The sequence below is a fragment of the Protopterus annectens genome, chromosome 7.part0 (genome assembly GCF_019279795.1).
Source record: "Protopterus annectens isolate FY-2018-M chromosome 7.part0, PAN1.0, whole genome shotgun sequence".
NCBI classification, from domain to species: Eukaryota; Metazoa; Chordata; order Ceratodontiformes; family Protopteridae; genus Protopterus; species Protopterus annectens.
The window spans coordinates 86,120,986-86,138,952 of NC_056739.1; the positions used below are offsets into that span (position 1 = coordinate 86,120,986).

The window sequence follows — 17,967 nt, forward strand, 5'->3', positions numbered from 1 at the left end:
TATCCCTCCCCTCCTGGAAGACATTCACCACCGATCAGTGGGTGTTATCCATCATCCAAAATGGATATTTCATGGCTTGTTGGGTTCTCCCACCTTTCCAGGATTTTCCACAACCACCAAAATCTGAAATTCCACTCTTCACCCCGATCTTAAGACAACTTTTAATTCAAGGCACTATCCAGCCAGTTCCTCCAGAGCACATGGGCAAGGGTTTCTATTCCAGAATGTTTCTGGTTCCAAGAAAGGATGGTCCTTGGAGACCAATCTTAGACCTGTCCTACCTCAATCTGTTCCACAAGGTACCCACATTCAAGATGCTTTCTTTACAGACATTACTGCCTCTTATCCCACCTCAGGCTTACATGGTCTGAGTGGATCCAAAAGATGCTTATCTGCATATTCTCATTCACCCTTCATGCAGAAAATGTCTATGTTTTTTGATAGTCTTCTCTCATTTTGAATTTTCTGCCTTGCCTTTTGGTCTTTCTACTGTGCCCCGGGTCTTAAAAAAATGTTTAGCTCCACTGATAGCTCGCTGCAGGCTGTTGGGAGTTCAGATTTATCCATATCTAGACGATCTCCTCATTCTTCACAGGGACCCTCACTTCTTAACATTACATCTGCATCTGGTCTCCAACATCCTGGAAACTTGCAGATTCACTCTAAATTTGAAAAGATCTCAGCTCACACCCTCCCAGGACATAACCTTTCTGGGTTGCAGGATACATACAGTTCTAATGACTGCCTTCATTCCCCAACAAAAAATAGACAGCTTGCTTCAGTACCTCCTATCCCTGCTTCCCCTCTTATCCTTGACAGCCAGACAGTTACTGAAGCTCCTAGGGCATATGGCTTCCCTGATCCCTATGCTTCCACTGGCCAAACTTCACATGAGGAAATTTCAGTGGTGTCTGAAAAATCTCTGGTGCCAACACCTTCAGTTCCTAGAAGCAACCATTCTTCTTCTGCCTTGTCCGAAAAAGGAACTTGGCTGGTGGATCTCACAAATAGTCCCCTTGCAAATTCCAACTCCAGTACAGCATCTCCACACAGATGCCTCAGACCTGGGTTGGGGAGGGGTTCCATTTAAATGAACGAAAGTTACAAATCCCGAATGCTCACATGAGCAAAAATGCCGCAATTTGAAGTTGCTTTTTTTTTCATCGCAGTACAGTGAAGATCGGGATATTTGCCCTTTCTTCACTGTATTGTAATCTCTGAGTTGGAATATATATTTAGTGGGGAGTGTGGGGGGCACAGCCCCCCACATAACCTTTTTGAGTTGTGGCATTTTTGCTCATGTGAGCATTTGGGATTTGTTACTTTCGTTCATTTAATAGGGACCTGTTGGGGAGCAGTGCTGCATCTCCCCTCCAGCCAGCACAAGGTACAGGGCACATTGTCCTCAAACAGACTACAGGATCACATCAACATAAAATAAGTGAGAGCTTTACTCCAGGCTGTACGGACTTTTCAGCAGCTTCTGCTACCAGGCACACTGAGAGTCATCACATACAACATGACTGTGCAATGGTATGTCAACAAGCTGGGGGGGACAAAATCCTACCCTCTATGCTCTCGAGCAATTCAGATTTGGAATCTTGCAAGTTCTCTGTTATTTCACCTACTGGCTGTTTATATTCCAACCTCAGAAAATGTATTGGCAGACACTTTAAGCAGAGCCATGGCACCTTCTCACAAATGGATGTTACAGAGGGAGGTGTTTCTGGACATTGTGCACAGCTGAGGTGCTCCAAAAGCAGATCTGTTTGCCTCCTCACAAGGCTAACCCATCCACAAGCATGGAAAGTGGATGCCTTCTCCTTCTTTTGGGGAAAGATGTGCCTGTATGCCTTCCCCCCAATATCTGTAATTCAGAAAGTATTACTGAAGATTCATAAAGACAGACCAAAAATCCTACTGGTGACCCCCTTTTGGCCAAGACAGCATTGGTTCTCTCTTTTATTTCAGCTAGCCAGGGGCAATCACCACAAATTACCTCAAAGGTTCGATCTACTTACACAAGACAGGGGATCTCTGATACACCCATAGCTTCACAACCTGAACTTGACCCTGTGGTTGATAAACTTTTGATCCCTTTTCACCACCAATACTCAGAGGATGTACTCAAATTCCTGCAGGAGGCCAGGAAACCTATCACAAGAAAAAATTACATTGCAAAGTGGAAACGTTTTTCCAGGTGGTGTTCTATGAAAATACAGGACCCTTTGGCAGTCTCAGTGCCTATGGTCCTTGCTTATTAGTGTGACCTCCTGCACTCTGGATTATTATTCTCTTCCATAAAGGTACATTTGTCTGCTATTTCTGGCTGTCTACCAATGCTTCCCCCTTTAGCATCCAGGCTAAAGGTTAAACTGTTCCTTAGAGGGATTCTGCATCTCAGACCCCCTAGAAAACCAGTTCCACCACCACGGGACCTTAATTTTGTACTAGAAAAATGAACTATGTCCCCCTTTGAGTCAGCCTTCTCAGCTTCTCTTAAGTTTTGCACTTGGAAAACGATTCTGCTAGTAGCTTTGACTTCTGCTAGGAGGGTCTCCAAAATCCAAGCCCTCATAACCATTCCTCCTTACCTCATTTTCCATAAAGACAGAGTCACTTTGAGGACTAATCCTTCGTTCATGACTAAAGTAGTGAATGCGCTTTCCTTGAACCAATCTATTAACTTGCCTGTTTTCTTTCCACAACATCAGAATTCCTCAGAAAGGAAACTTCATTCCTTGAATGTGCACAGGCAGCTCAAATTCTACCTAGATAAAACCAAGTCTGTCAGAGAATCAGAACAGCTATTTGTCTCCTTTCACGCTAGAGCCCTAGGCAGAGCAGTCTCTAAACAGATCATTGCTTCATGGATCTCAAAGGCCATCTCCTTTTGCCATGACTTCCATGGCAAGCCTTTAGCCAAGAAAGTAAAAGCTCATTCCACTAGGGATGCAGCTTCTTATGCAGCCTTTTTCAAAGGCCTGGACCATCCCACCATTCTAGAGGCAGCTACCTGGTTGTCTGTTCACACCTTCACCAAGCATTACAAACTGGATTTAATATCCAGATCCAGAGGTGGCTTTGCCAGGTCTATTCTGCAGAGTCTCCTGGACTCTTCTCCTGCACCAGCCACCCAAAGGAATGCCTAATAGCTTTGGTACTCTCCCTACTGTAATGAATACTGGAACATGAGAATAGAAGGACATAGAATAGTTGTGCAAAATCTTACCATAACCTTAGATGTCCTTCTCTTCCATGTTGCAGTATTCAGAACCCGCCCTCCTCCCCTTGATCCTTATTTTTGCAATTTTATGGTTATATAGTTTGGTAGAGGTGTTTTCTTGGTGTTGGGTATATTACTATATATACAATTTTCTCATAGTTCCAGGTAGAGCATTTTTTGTTTGCCCTATAGGCTCCTTCCTATAGTCTTGTTTAGCTGGAATGCTTTCTATTTATTCAGCTTTATCTTCTGCGACAGTCATTCCTGACTTGGGTATGTGCAGACATTAAATTTATAGCTGACATCAGTTTATGGCACTAGCATACTACGTCGCACATACCCCTAACCGAAGACTTTGGTATACTGGCCGGATGTATGGCACTGCAGGCAGCCATATCCCTACTGTAATGAATACTACAACATGGAAGAAAAGGACATCTAAGGTTATGGTAAGATTTTACACAACTACTCTTTAACTTGAGCTGAGCTGACCAAAAGACAGGTTTGTGTGTGAAGCCCTTCAGAGCATTCCTGCCACTGAAGAACACTCTTCTGATGGCTTTCAAGGATCAATGGTCAGCTAATGCTGTTGCATTACTGAGCAGTTCAGTTTCCTTCATAGAAAAAAACTTCCTCTTCACTTTTTATGACAGCCACTACTATTTTTCTGTAAAATAATACTTTTAAAGCTGGGAAAAAGTTTCTTTAATGACTGCCGTGTAACTTTTATTACTTTTAAACAGGTGTGTCACATTTTAATTTGTTGTAAATAGTTCTTAAAACTTACTGTAAACAACATTTTCTGAAAAGCTTAGTTTAATGTACTTTTGGGGGCTGGGGTAAGTGTTTAAAATACTTTTTACTATGTTTCTATGTGGAAAAGGTACTTTTTACTACATGCCTGTTTTACGGACTGCTGCTGTCAGGCTTCCTTGAGAGTTCGGCATCTTTTTTAGTAAAGCCTTCCAGTTCTTCAGTTCTTCCTTCTTCAGGCCACAAAACAAGAAAGTGTTCTACACAGCCCGTGCACCACATCAAGCTGCTAAAGTGCCCCAGCTACAGATGTGTAACTGCTGCAGCCAGAACTGGTTCCTTGGACTACTTCTTTTTCCCTGGCTCTTACCAGTCTTGTCCCCACAGGCACTGTGGACCAGTGGTTAGACACATCCTCTACAGCTGTTGAAGTGCCCTTGTCAGGCAAGAGAGAGACATTCTAGTCTGTACCATGAGAAGCGACAGAGAGTACCACAATATCTAGCCGGAAAGCTATGTCCATCCCCGGGGAGGTTTTTCTTGGTGAAAGTGGGTCTATTTCTTCAGAAATACCTGTCAAAAAAAAACAAAAAACTTCGACCTATGTTTTTTCATGTCTCAGTTCCTCCAGACAGGAATGCTTTTTTAGGCTTAGCTCTGGATTTAGTTCAGCCTCTTGATCCTTCCTTCCTTCCTGTATGGCTGTTTCAAGTAAAAGATAAAGCGATTTTTCATTTTCTGAAGGCTATAAGAAATTGAAGTTTAAAATAAGTGTGAAGCGACAAATTTTGTTTTGTCTTCACAAATTACTGATTCAAATTCTGAGGAGAGTGTAGCTTCAGCCAGTCTCTGTGACAGATTCTGTTTATCTAAAAATATTTCCAGAATCCCTCTGATGTTTTAGTGGGCATTAATATTTCTCACTTCCTCAGGAAGTGTTATGGTTTTTCTACTACTGGAATTTCCAGAACCTACTCCTTTTCCTCCTGTTCTTTCTTCCTTGGAAGATATTTTTGTCACAGCCTGTAACTTGCCTGACAACCAGCCTGCTGCCCCTAAGAAAGCATATAGACAGTAAAAAGTTCCTCAAGCATTTGGCTTATTATACAATCATTCCATATCAGACCCATTTGCTATTTAGTGATTCCAGCCATAGCTCTCAACTAAATAGGGACAAATCTCAACAGAATCAGGGACAAATCCAGAAATATGCAGGGACAATCAAGGACACTTTTTAAAATACTAGTGCTGTTAAGTTGAGATGTTAACAGAATAAGAAAAATGCAAATCTATATGCATTTTTTTAAAGTAAAAGAAGTCTGTAACTCTAATTATTGTCATTATTTATTAAGTGTAAGTCACCACCATGTCTCCAAAAGTCACCAGTTTTAGGAGGGATTAAGAGGGCCAGAGCTAAAATTTGTGTCAAATACAGGGGCATCTCTGAAAATCAGGGACAGTTGAGAGATATGATTCCAGCTGCTGTTAAACATTTGATTTGTACTAATTCCTATCCTTCTGACAAGGATGTAAAGGATTCTGATAGATTTGGGGAAAATATATTAGTTTTGGGAGTGGGAGTTAGTTTCCCCCTTTTTTTGAGGCAATTCCCCTCACTTTCCAGACTTAACTGTTTTTCCTCCTGCCTTGGAACATTAGCTCTCTCAGGGGGTGTTAGAAGCTCTCCGTCATCCTCTTTTACGAGAAGGGTTTTATTTAAAATGCCTCTGATTACAAGTTTTAAAGTTATCCCTTCTCATTTTGTTATCCCGTATTTTCCATTTGAGTTTTGTGGTAATCTTAAATTTAAAAGATGCATGTAATCACATTCCTAGAGCCACATTTTCAGAAACTTGTAGAGGTTTTCTGTGTCTGGATCACATGATCAGTTTATCTGCATTACACTTTGGTATTTACACTGTCCTAAGGGTATTGCAGTATTGAGGAATTTGAATATCTACTGTTATGGGTAAGTGCAACTTATGCAATTTGTACTTTACCTCACAGGACTGGCTTCCTCATGCAGCAAAATCACTCTCATTCATTCAAACCTACAGAGTCCAACCCTTTGGATGATCAGATTTTGATTCCCTTTAGTGACCTGTTTTCTGAAGATGTGCTGCAGGGCTTACAGGAGGCTAGAAAACCTGCTGCTAGAAAGTCTTATGCTTCTGAATCTAAAAGATTTACGATTTGGTGTCAGAAAAAGATCAGGACCTTGTTTAGTGTGTATACCTTTTATTATTTCATTGCTTTGTGAGCTACTTAATTCATACTCTTCTATTTAGGCTCATTTGTCAGCCATTTTGCCTGCCTTCCTTTCAGTTCACCTTTATCTTCATGTTTTGAGGTCAAACTGTTTTTAAAGGGCATCCTTCACCTGAGGCCATCTGAGAAATATATTCCGCCTCCTTCTTTTGCCTTAATTTATGTTTTAGAAAGCTAACCATTGCTTCTTTTGAATCTGCACCCTACACTTAATTTTTTTTACTTGGAAGTCTGTCCTATTGGTGGATTGACAAAAGAGTTTCAGAGTTGTAAGCTCTCATGGTTTCTCCTCACTTTTTGCCTTTTCATAAAAATAGGGTCATCTTCAGAACTAACCCATCGTATATGCTTATGGTGCTCAGTGAGCTTTGAACTGGACTATCAACCTTCTTTCCTTTTTTCCCTTCCATCAAAATGGAGTAGAAAGAATTTTGCACTCTTTAGATGTTCAGAGACAAGTTAGTTTGCATCTGTCAGAAAATCAGACCAACTTTTTATTTCCTTTCAGTACAGTAAGTTGAGACTTCCTGGCTCCTAACAGACAATTTCCAAATAGATCTCTTCTGCCATCTCCTTTTGCTATTCCCACCATGGAATACAGCTTCCAGGTTTGGTAAAGGCTCACTGTACCAGAGGAGTTGCTTCTTCATGTGCATTGTACAGAGGTCTAGACTCAAGATCTATTTTAGAAGCGGAACTTGGTCTTCATATATACCTTTACCAAGCATTACAAGATTGATGCCTTTACCAGACCTAGAGCTGGATTTGCTAGGTTTATCTTACAAGGAGTTTTAGTGTCCAGCTCATCTCTTCCTTTCTCCCCACCTTGAGACTTGAAAAACTTTGGTGCTCTTCCTATTTGTTAGTAATACTGTAACAGTAATCATAGGAAGGACATAGTTCAACTGTGTAAGAAATTACCATAACAGTAGCTGTCGAACTAATTATTGTCGCAGTATTATGTCCCACCTTCCTTTCTCCCTTCTTTTCCTGGCTTCCCTTACTTTCCCTTGTGGTTAACATGTACTTTATGATTGCCTCTTTCTGTTTTGCTTGGCTGTGTTTTGAGACTGGTGCAAGAAAACTCTGAGGTACTTCTTGCACGGATGTCCCTTATATACCACATAGTCTTGGTGCACTTTGGTTGTACATCTGGCATATAGCATATGATATATTACTAACAAGTGGGATATCCCACTTGTTAGTAATAGTGCAATAGAGATCAGTTGGACATCTGTTAGGACAGAAAGTTATTATGCAACTGTTCTTTTCTTTTCATTATATTACTTAATTTATTTACTTGTTTCCTCTCCCATTTTCATGGCAGTGGACTCAGAGCTGAACCCTGATGCACACCCAGTCCCACTAGGAACTCATCTGAGTTCGAACACTGTTCATACTTGTGTCATTGGGTCATTGTTCACAGCCTGCACACCTGTACTAATTCACCAATGTGTCTGGGACTTTGAAACATCACAAAGCTACACAAAATCAGCTTTCTTGTGACCTTGCCACATGCCCTAGAAATGCTCACATGGAATCGTTCCTCATCTCTATCTTCTTCTCAACTATCTGTCACACTGCAAACATTAGCAGTTGCACTGCAATCTCATCTGAATCTGAAATGCTCATCTCCCATCCTACTTTTGACTAATCTGCATATTCGTTTGTCAGTACCCCCTCTGCAGAACTTTTATGCAGTGTGACAGGAGTCTGATAGCTCTATACTGCCCACAGTTTTAAATGTCCCCTTTGTTCTTGTAAACTGGCACTAGTCATCCACTCAACTGGGATATTCCTCTCTCTCCATACTGCTACAAATACCTTCTATAGCCATTTATCCCCTAATTCACCCAATATCTTGATCATATCTGCCGTGACCTCATCTAAGTCTGCTGTTTTCCCTGACTTCATTTTACTTTGTGCTAGTCTTCTTCTAGGGTGGGCTACTCTTCTTATTTTAAACAGATAAACAACATACCTTCTTTTTTAACAATAACGTGATAACCGTGAAAATGGGAACCTAGACTGCTCCACAGCTGATAGAACACAAGAAAACACAGGAAAAACAAAACAAAACAAAAAACAGAATGGTAAACAGTTCAAGCAGAACCTGACTCCATTTCACTTACAATAACTGCTTAAGTTATGATAGCCACTGCACCAGCAGAGCAACTGAAGTCTGGAATGTCAAGTTGTAATGGAAACTATCCCTCTCCAGTGTACATTAGCAAACCAGTCAGAGGGGACAGATCAGCAAAGTTGTTGTATGTTGTATGCATATGATGTGGCATTACAGGAAGACTGAACAAGAACAGAACTTCAGCAAGTGATAACGGAATGGAATGCAATGCAAAACTGAAGGCACGTGGAATGAAACTCTGTACAGATAAGGCAGTTGTAATGACATCAAGTGGGGGAAATTGGAAGAAGCTGAACATTGAGATAGAAAGGCAAATAGTGGAAGAGGTTAACAGCTTCCTGTATCTGGGAGGGGTGGTTGAGAAGAAGGGAAGTCAGAATGAGAAGATCAAAGCTATAATCATAGTGTCTGCACCCAACTGGCACAGAGTGCCAGGTGTAGTATGACAGAAGAATGCCAAAGAAGCTGAAAAGTAAGGTATAAAACAGTGGTGCAACCAGTGCTTCTGTATGGTTTAGAAATTTGAGCAGTGAAGGCAGAGCAGCAACGGAGAGCCTGAGACAGATGATATGATGCACACTGTAGGACAGACAAAGAAATGAGGACTTCAGCACAGAAGCCCAAGTAGCTCCAATTGCAGAAAAAGTCAAAGAGAACAGATTACTGTGCTTCAGGCACATGTGCAAAAAAACAGAAGACTGTCTAGTGGAGATTATATGAAACAGGAAGACAAGAAGAGGAATTAAGGGTTTCCAGCAAAGAAGTGGATGGATTTTGTGAGAAGACCTGTGACAGTCAGGCATAACTGTTGAAGAAGGTAGGGGACTGGCATTGAATAGATAGAGAGATGGTGACAGTTGATGCCAAATCCCAACATAACATAGGCAAAAATGGGGAAAAGGGAGTTGATTATGATGATAGTTGTTTGTTTGCATTAATTTATATTTGACACTTTGTCACTGCCGTTACTGTATATTAGGTCTCTGCTGCCTACTGAGAGCTGCCCTTCTTTTCTGGAATACTATTTGTCCTTCAGGGTTAAGGCTGTGGATAACATATCATGCAAGGATTTCAGAAAGAATGCTGCACTTGCTAGTTTAGAATCAACAGTATTGGGCTGGAAGATGTATATACTTTTGCTTGTATGCATCTGGCTAAGAAAACTACCTGAAGCTTGAGTGTGCCTTGGAATGCGCTTGCATCTTAGATCATACTATTCCTCCTTTTCATATAATTTGCTATACCCTATTAGCATTAGTGTGTCCGCAGAGCTGACATTCATCATTCTCAGAGATGTATGCACCACTGACCTTTCCTGTCTAGTTCTCTCTTGACTCCTAGCCATGGTTTTGGTATGTGCATGGTCATGGTACTGTGTCCTATGAGAGAGATGTAACACTGGCAAAGATGACAGAGCTTGACTAGTATATACATAGTTGGGCTGCACATATGTAGCAGCTGTAGAATGCAGACCTTGATCTGCCAGTTGTTGACGTTCACTGCTAACTGCAGTAACTATAAAGCAGTGTTGGAACTGAGGCAGCAGAGCTCATTTAGGTGCTGTTGCACACTATATATTATTAATCTTTGTACAGCTCTAGAATACTGTATAAAGAAGATGATGGTAATTCTGTGCAATCAGTTGAACTGCAGAATTTGTTTACAGAACTTCAGCCAAGAGTACAAGATGACTTTTGTTCATGAACATCTTACATGTCGTACGTACATACTTACTGGCCTTAAATTTGTAAGCAGCCAATCACTTCCTCAGCTCATTTTTTTATTCACGTGTCTACAGTGGAAACTTATGTTTTGGTTGTCAGAAGTGCACTCTTGTAAAGGTAAAAACTCGTCATCCAGCTAATTCCTTTAGTAATACATTTTTTGTGACATGATATAATATACATGTATGTGTGTGTGTGTGTGTCTGTGTATAGCTAGATCTATGTCAGATGATTGAGTTTTCAGAAACTTGAAATTCATACGGATGAGACTTTATGATCAAGTTTCCAAAAAGTTGAGCATAAAAAAAAAAAAAAATCTGCACCCCCCCCACACCCCTTGCAAATTATATATACCAACTCCAAGATTCTACTACAGTGAAGAAAAGGTAAATTTCCCGATCCTCGCTGTACCATGATCTCCATTCAAAAGCTTCTAGTTGTCAAAACTCAGTCATATTGTCTTGACCATATGAATTTCGAGTTTCTGAGAACTCAATCAACTGATGGGATCCATATATACTCCTTTTTCAGAACATAGCCATTGGAATCATGCACCTTTTTGCCATAGTTAACAGGCTAGTGGCACACTGTTGGAACATTCAGTGTCTCTTGTAATCTGGTCATTAACAGTGGCTATAAATAATATACGGCTTTCATGTGCTGTTGCATTATTGGAAGGTGACTCAGTATAAAGGTGTGCAATGAGATGTTTGTGTTCTCTGTCATTTCTATGTAGAGATTCATTTTTGTGTTTCTCTTGGGTGAGCAAGCTTCACAAAATGGTCAGTCTTCTATTGCACTTGCTTTTTGATGTCAAGTAGTTCTAGGGAAAGTGTTGTAGAAGTAGAAGCACTTGCAAAGGAAGGCACTACTCCATATTTCTTGAACTGTTTCTGTGCTGACTTGATGTGCTCAAAATCCCTTTTTTTCCAGGTCTTATCTGACTCCTGTGCGAGATGAAGAGGCTGAATCCCAAAGAAGAGCACGATCAAGGCAGGCTCGACAAACACGAAGGCCAACACAGGTCAGCAGGCTAATTTTGCATTTGTCATGCTTATTCACAAAGTTGACAACAAATCAGTCGTGTCTTGAATGAAGTTAATGTAAAATTTGGCTGCAGTTTGTAATAGAAAATGTCATCAATGAAAACTCAGTGCGTCCAGAATATATTTTTTCCTTAATTCACCATCAGGTTGTCAGACTGCTACTTGAACAGAATGGTTTTAAAATGGCAGACGAATTAATGGATGAGATGGGATAAGGAGTTTACCTTCCTTTGTCTACTTAAACTGTTGTTAATCATTCACTATTTTTTATTAAGTGATAGTGAATGCACTAAAGCTTAAAAACTTTAATATTTTGACTTTGGGAATGAAAGGGGTTGGTTGAGAAAAGACAGCAGTCTTAATAAAAGCATAATAAATGTAACAAAAGGATAATTTTTCAGGAAAAAAGTAATATAACGATAAAACATACTTAATAAGGTTAACATGGTCTGCTTAGTGAGAGAAGGTACAGTTGTGTAAAATTTTACTGTAACAGTAGATGTCCTTCTGTTCACTGTTGCAGTATTGATAACCTAAGGGATCTCCCCAAAGATAGCCATAGCCAAATGTCCGGCCAGTATACCAAAGCCTTTAGTAGTTATAGGCACTGTATGTCATATGGGTACTCCCTGTGCAAGGCATAGGGCATAAAGGTGACATACAGATGCACACACTCAGAACTGGAAAAGGCCCAAAAGGAACAGAATGTCAATAGGGACAAGGAAGAACATATGCATCCAGAAGGAGATGAAGGAGAAGAGCCCCTCAGCCAGGAGAGCAAGAAAGAATAGGGAGAGTAGAGCAGGCAAGAGGGAAGGAGAAAATACTGCCACAGTGATGAGAATGGTATCTACTATTATGTTATGATTTTGCACAACTGTACTTTGTCCTTCCATATCACTGTTACAGTATTCATAACCTAAGGGAGATTACAAAAGCTCAAGAGGAAGCCTGAGAGGAGGCTGGCATGGAAGAGCCCTCTATAAACCCATGCAGGATAGCCCTGGCAAAGCCAGCTCTGGCCCTGGAAATAACATCCAAACCTATGCAGGATAGCACTGCCAATGCCAACTCTGGCCCTGGAAATAACATCCAACTTGTAATGCTTAATGCAAGTATGAACAGATGACCATCCTGAAGTAGAGTATTGGGGAAGAAGCTTGAATGAGCCATTCATCCAGATAGGGAACGATCTGAATTCCTCACATCCTACAAAAGGCAGTGACTGGAATGAGGCATTTGATGAATACCCTTAGGGCAGTATAGAGGCAAAAGCAAAAAGCAGAAAACTGAAGATGCAAGGAAGAAATGGAGAAACATAAACATTTCCTGAAAAGGGAATGGCTGGATGGGGATATGAGGGTAGGCATCCTTGAGATCCAGAGAGACCAGAAAGGCCTGGGGTGAAGAAGGGGAGAAAAGAGTATGAAAAGACACCGTCTGAAAGGAAGAAATCGTGTGAAAGGCTGTGAGCTGGGAAAGGTCCAGAACGTCAAGTGCCCTCCTTTCTGGAAACTGAAAACATTCTGGAATAAAAATCTCTCACTACCTGGGCAGGAGGCACAACTTGAATTATGCCCAAGAGAATAGAACACCTCTGGGAAAAGAGGAAGTTGTTCCTGAGGAGCTTGATAGATGCCTAAAAAGAGAAGAAGGGATTTCCTAACCATTAAGTAGCCTTGGAGGATAATGGACAGAACCCAAGAGTCTGTTATGATCTTTAACCAAGTTGGAAAAGACAGGGAAAGATGGATGGATAATGTAACCTGGCCAGGGAGAAGGGGAAGCAAATTGTCAAACAGAACCCATCTTATCCTGAAAAGCAGGTTTTCGGGAGGTAGGGATTTGAGTGGACTTAGCAGGAGGCACATGTCTAGAACCTTTTTTCCTCTTAAGTGGAGGGTGAGAGTCCCTGCGAACAAAAGCAGATTTGGAGGGGTAAGTTGTCTTAAAGTTAAGAATAAGAGAAACAAAAATATGTTTCAACTCCTGTAAGGCTTTATCCTTATCCTGGAGAGACTTGAAAAGTTCAGCAGCAACATCACAAAAGGATTTGTATCCAAAGAAGCATCTGACAGCTTGGCCTTAATGTCATCAGGCAAGGCCTGAAGTTGAAGTCAAGAGTAATGCCTCATAACAGAGCCAAAGGTAGCAGTTCTGGAAGAGGCATCACCTGTATCATAGCTGTATTTGATAGAGTGGTGAGCACCTTGAGAAGTAGAGCCCAACAGGGAAAGGGCAGAAGCCTTCCCGTCAGAGTCAGGAAGGTCAGAAACCACTTTGGAAACCTGAAAAAGGAGAGCCAAAACATACCTAGTTGTATGGGTTTGGTAGGTAATGTACCATCCTTATCTGAAGGAAGCAACTTGGTAGAGGGCAACGGCTTGGAGGGCTTGTCAGATGAGGCAGAAACTACAGAAGGATTAGCAGAAGGGCATTTGTAAAGAAATTTACATTCATTAGGCACCTTGTAAAATCTGTCAGTTTTCTTGGAGCAGGGGGCTGAAAATCAGGGGGAACAGAAGCTGCTGAAAAGGTATCCAGGAGGACAGCAGAACAGGGGGGAACAGCTGTTGGCTTATTAGACTTCATCTGTAGAAGCTCATACTACCTTTTCTGAATATCAGAAACTTGAGAACAATCCCACTTAAAAAACTCCATCATGCGAGCAACTGTATCCCCAAAGGAGAGTTACTTCAAAGGGGAATCTGGACTAATAGAATCCTCTTCCTCTGAACCATTGTCCAAGGAAGAAGGGATTTGTGAAGAGTAAGCCAGAATCCAGTTCTTCATCTGAAGAGTCTAATTCCCTGGGTATTTAAAGAGGAGTTGAAGACCAGAGAAGGGGAGGCACAGATATCCCTTGAGGAAGCTTTAAGGCCATTAAATCATTGAATAACCCCTGGATAAAATTGTGCCATTCACAATGGAGATCCTTAACTACAGGGGAAGTATACTTGGTTTTCTGTTTCTTTCTGCGGGATGTTCACACAGAACACCCTTGTAGGGTAAGACCCTTGGCAATATTCAGTGGGGCTTTATTGCCTGAAATTGTCCAGTAAAAACGATGAAACAAGTCATGGGCATTCAGAATCACCAATGAGCTGAAACACCTGTTGTTCCCATGTGCCTCTGATACAACAGGTTTGGGAGGTTACTCAGTGGAAGTTCTGACTAAAATCTGCAGAATCCCTCTTGGTCCTTCGGATATAATCACCTGAGGCTCCTCTTCAACATCAAATGCAAATGTTTGTATAGCCTCTGAGGATGTGCAAGAAGTATGATCTGTGCCAGCATCTAAAGGGTACATGGCAGAGGAATCCGAGGCGCCCACCAGATGATCCTCGGGGCTTTCACTAGCCTCAAGAAAGATGTCTGGGGGAAGCAGGACAGGAGTTGCATAGCACCTTGAGCCAATAGCTTAAGATAATGGTTTTCAAGGTAAATAGATAAAGAAGAGAAATGATAACATAGGGTCTTAAGGACAAAAGCCTGACAGAACACTGGGTATGGTCATGGGAAGCACCCAAACAGAAACGACACTGGTTGTAGTGGTCTTTAGTGGGAAGCTGTCTCCCACTTTGACATTTTCCCTTTCTAGATGACATGAACCCAACAGCACTCAATAAAAAAAGAAAGATAGGAAGACATCTCAGTGGGGCACTTATCTGAAATGTGGCTTGGTAACCAGCACAGCAGAAGGGTGTTCAGATTGACATTCAATGATAGCATTTGGACAGATGACAGAAGTTCAAAGTGTGTGTGTCTGTATGTCACCTTTATGCCCTGCTACTTGCCTGGGGAGCATATGTGTGATGTACAGCATCTATAAGTACTAAAGGCTTTGTTATACTGGCTGGATGTTGGGCTATCCTTGGCAGGAGATCCCTTAGGTTATGAATACTTCAACAGTGATATGGAAGAACATCATTTCTGTGTAGAAAGGGCAATAGATGCATGCCATAGTCTGCAATAGAAGTAGTGGATCCAGAGGTTCAAAAGTGTACACAAGAATAGGGACAACCCCATCAGTAGAATAAATGTTAAAAACAAAGACAGAATATGCTGCAGTCTTCAACAGAAAGGATTACCGACAGACTGAAGAGATTTGTGGTTTGTTTGTGTGTTTTTAGTTCCCACTGTATTCCTATATTGTCATTCACAATTTAGTTATTTGTTTCTCATGAATTTTTGAATGCTTTCCACACTGGAAGAACTGGACTGGTTGCCTTGGCTCCAACTTGCATGCTCAGCTTCTTTATTTTCCTTTAAATCCTGGCTATGAAGACCTATCTCCAGATCTCATTGCTGCCATTGAATCACAACATTTCTGACAGAGCTTAAGCTATTATGGCTAGTTTTGTTTTTCAGCAAGATAAGTAATTTATTTCTATTCTGTAACTGAAAACACTAGCTAGTGTGCTGTATAAGGTCTTGGGCTACCTACCTGTAGCACTTTACTACACTTTCTTTTCTCTCTCTTCTCATACTCAGTCTATCCTTACTTATTCCCTCCTCACCCCTCATTAAGCTAAATATTACTTTTAGCTGTTATTTTTTTCCACTTTGTATCAGTTTAGTAATTTGTGAAATATTGTATTTCAGCTGGTCTGAACTTCAAATTGATCAATACTGATCAATGCACTCCTCTATTAAACAAATATAAATAAATATGATTAATAGTCAAATCACTGGTTTGGATTTTTGGTCTCTGCTGTATTTGTTACTGGTTATTTTATTAGCAGCTGATAAAAGTTGGGCTAATGTCATAGAGAAAGAATCCAAGACTGGTTTCAAGAAATGTCCAGAGTGTGCATAAGATTCCTCCACAGCACCTCTATGACGTTTGCATGATGTGCCTGGGGGTGGCTCATTTTTTGGCTTCTGCACCCTCCTTGACAGAAGACTGAAGCTCATTTTAAAGGAGTTATTTGGTAAGAAGTGGGAAAAGAGAACTCCAAAGTGCCTTTTCTGAAAAAGATAAGTCTGCCTAAAGGATCTCTGCTTATCCTCCTCGATCAAAAAATTCATCCACATCCATCAGGATAGGAGTCATCTAGTACCTGCAACTCTGCGCCAAGGGAATAAAATCAGGAAGTTTTTCTTTTGAGCAAGAGTTGAGGTTTTTTACTTCTAGTCCTGCATTTCTCTCCACCTTGCTCTCCTAAAGGTCTCTTAGTAGCCTAATTTCCTTATATTGGGAGAATATAATGTCAGCCTTTGTGAAGGCCTAGCTATAGTAGGGTGTTATCTCAACCCACTCAATTCCTTAGGCAGCTTCAGATGTCCACTATCAATCTTTCCTGTTAGTCCCCTGTCCCTGCATTGGTAGTGGTGGTATCGACATCAGAGCCTATATCTATTTAATTGATGTCTGCAAATATAGCTTCTATGACTCTAATGCCCTAAATGTCAGTGGTTTCTTCCCCAGCCCCTGTTGACACCAGGAACCACTAGGGCTAAGGGCTCTGTGTCAAGCCATGAGTGCTGATACCAACATGGACATTGTCTGTGTTGGAACACTGGACCTTCAGCCTCTCCATGCTGAAAGTATTTGGGGTGACTTTGTCCCCAACTCTTCAATTGTAACAGTCTGTGCCAGTGTCATTTTGATAGTGTCTGTGCCTATGTGCTCATTGCCAATCTCAGCTCAGAATACTTCAGTAGACTTAGATACAAAGAGGAAAAATAAAGTTGGTTCTTTGGAATGACTTGTACAGCTATTGTTGATTCCAGGCTGAGACACCACTGCAGATGGATACTTCAAATGATCATTTGTTTCCACTGAACATAGGAACCCCTAGGCCCACATTGTTGTGATTCGGGTTGCCTTCTTCACAGGAGAGTTTGGATGACTGTCCTCTTATTCCCCTATAGGTAGATGCAGTGCAGGAGGAAGCACATCAACTCCCATTCAGGTCTCTCTCTTTGTCTCCCACATATTGATCTTGCAAAAGGGGAGGTTTCATCCATGTCTCCTCCTGAAGATGCCTCTTTCAAATGAGTTCCTAGAGATGATGAGATGGATGGATTCCTGGCCCACAGACCGCATCTCCCTAGTGGAAGAAATCTTGCAGGTGGCCTACAAGTCCTCTTCCACAATTGTATGGGTATTGCCACCACAAGAAAAATTAGTATACACTGTATGTTCTAAAGCCTGGCATTTCCTGGGAAGAACAATCCGAGGTACGTGGTCCCCAGAATAGGCCGACATGCATTTTAATGTCCTGGAGATGAAAGCTGTCCTGCTAGTGTTGCAGGGCTTCCAAGGAGCTCTTGCAACTGAAACTGTTGTGATTCAGACAGACAATATGTTAGTAGTCTGATACATCAACAAACAAGGGGGAACTGGATTTTAATTTATTTGACATTTAGCAACCAGGAAAGTCCAATTGGGTAAAAGATTACCTGGGGAGGAAAACCCCACAACATTTAAAAAATATAAGCAAATTCTTGAAATATAGAGATATTAAGGAGCAAAATACTAGTACTAAAACTTTATATTTCCAAACCTTATTAATATTTATATATTGTATGATATAACAGTAGGGCAGAGAAGCCAAGCAATTATCTTGGATAAGCAAAGAAGGAAAAGGAAAAAAAAACAGATAGTTGAAGGCTTATTGAAAGAAAGGCTTGGACAGTGGAAACCAGGAGGGATAGTAAGCTGGGTCAAGAGTAAATACTGTAAGACATAAATAGGGATGAGTACTAAGATGGTATAGAATAGAGCATGAGCAGATCCAGGAGTTGGAGAGATGTTCTTTTAGGTGAGACTTGAAGGTATAGTAGTGAGGTATCAGTCTG

General features: G+C 41.1%; 1 protein-coding gene across 6 annotated transcripts in view; it reads left to right on the top strand.

Annotated features, from left to right (window-relative positions):
• PPP1R12B (protein phosphatase 1 regulatory subunit 12B) overlaps nucleotides 1–17,967 on the top strand; it is a 1,629,528-nt gene that overhangs the window by 182,172 nt on the left and 1,429,389 nt on the right. For all 6 annotated transcript variants that reach the window (XM_044076504.1, XM_044076507.1, XM_044076505.1 and 3 more), the window contains exon 2: nucleotides 11,048–11,138. In XM_044076504.1, coding sequence (XP_043932439.1) covers nucleotides 11,048–11,138 — 91 coding nt within the window. The remainder of the gene's footprint in view (nucleotides 1–11,047; nucleotides 11,139–17,967) is intronic.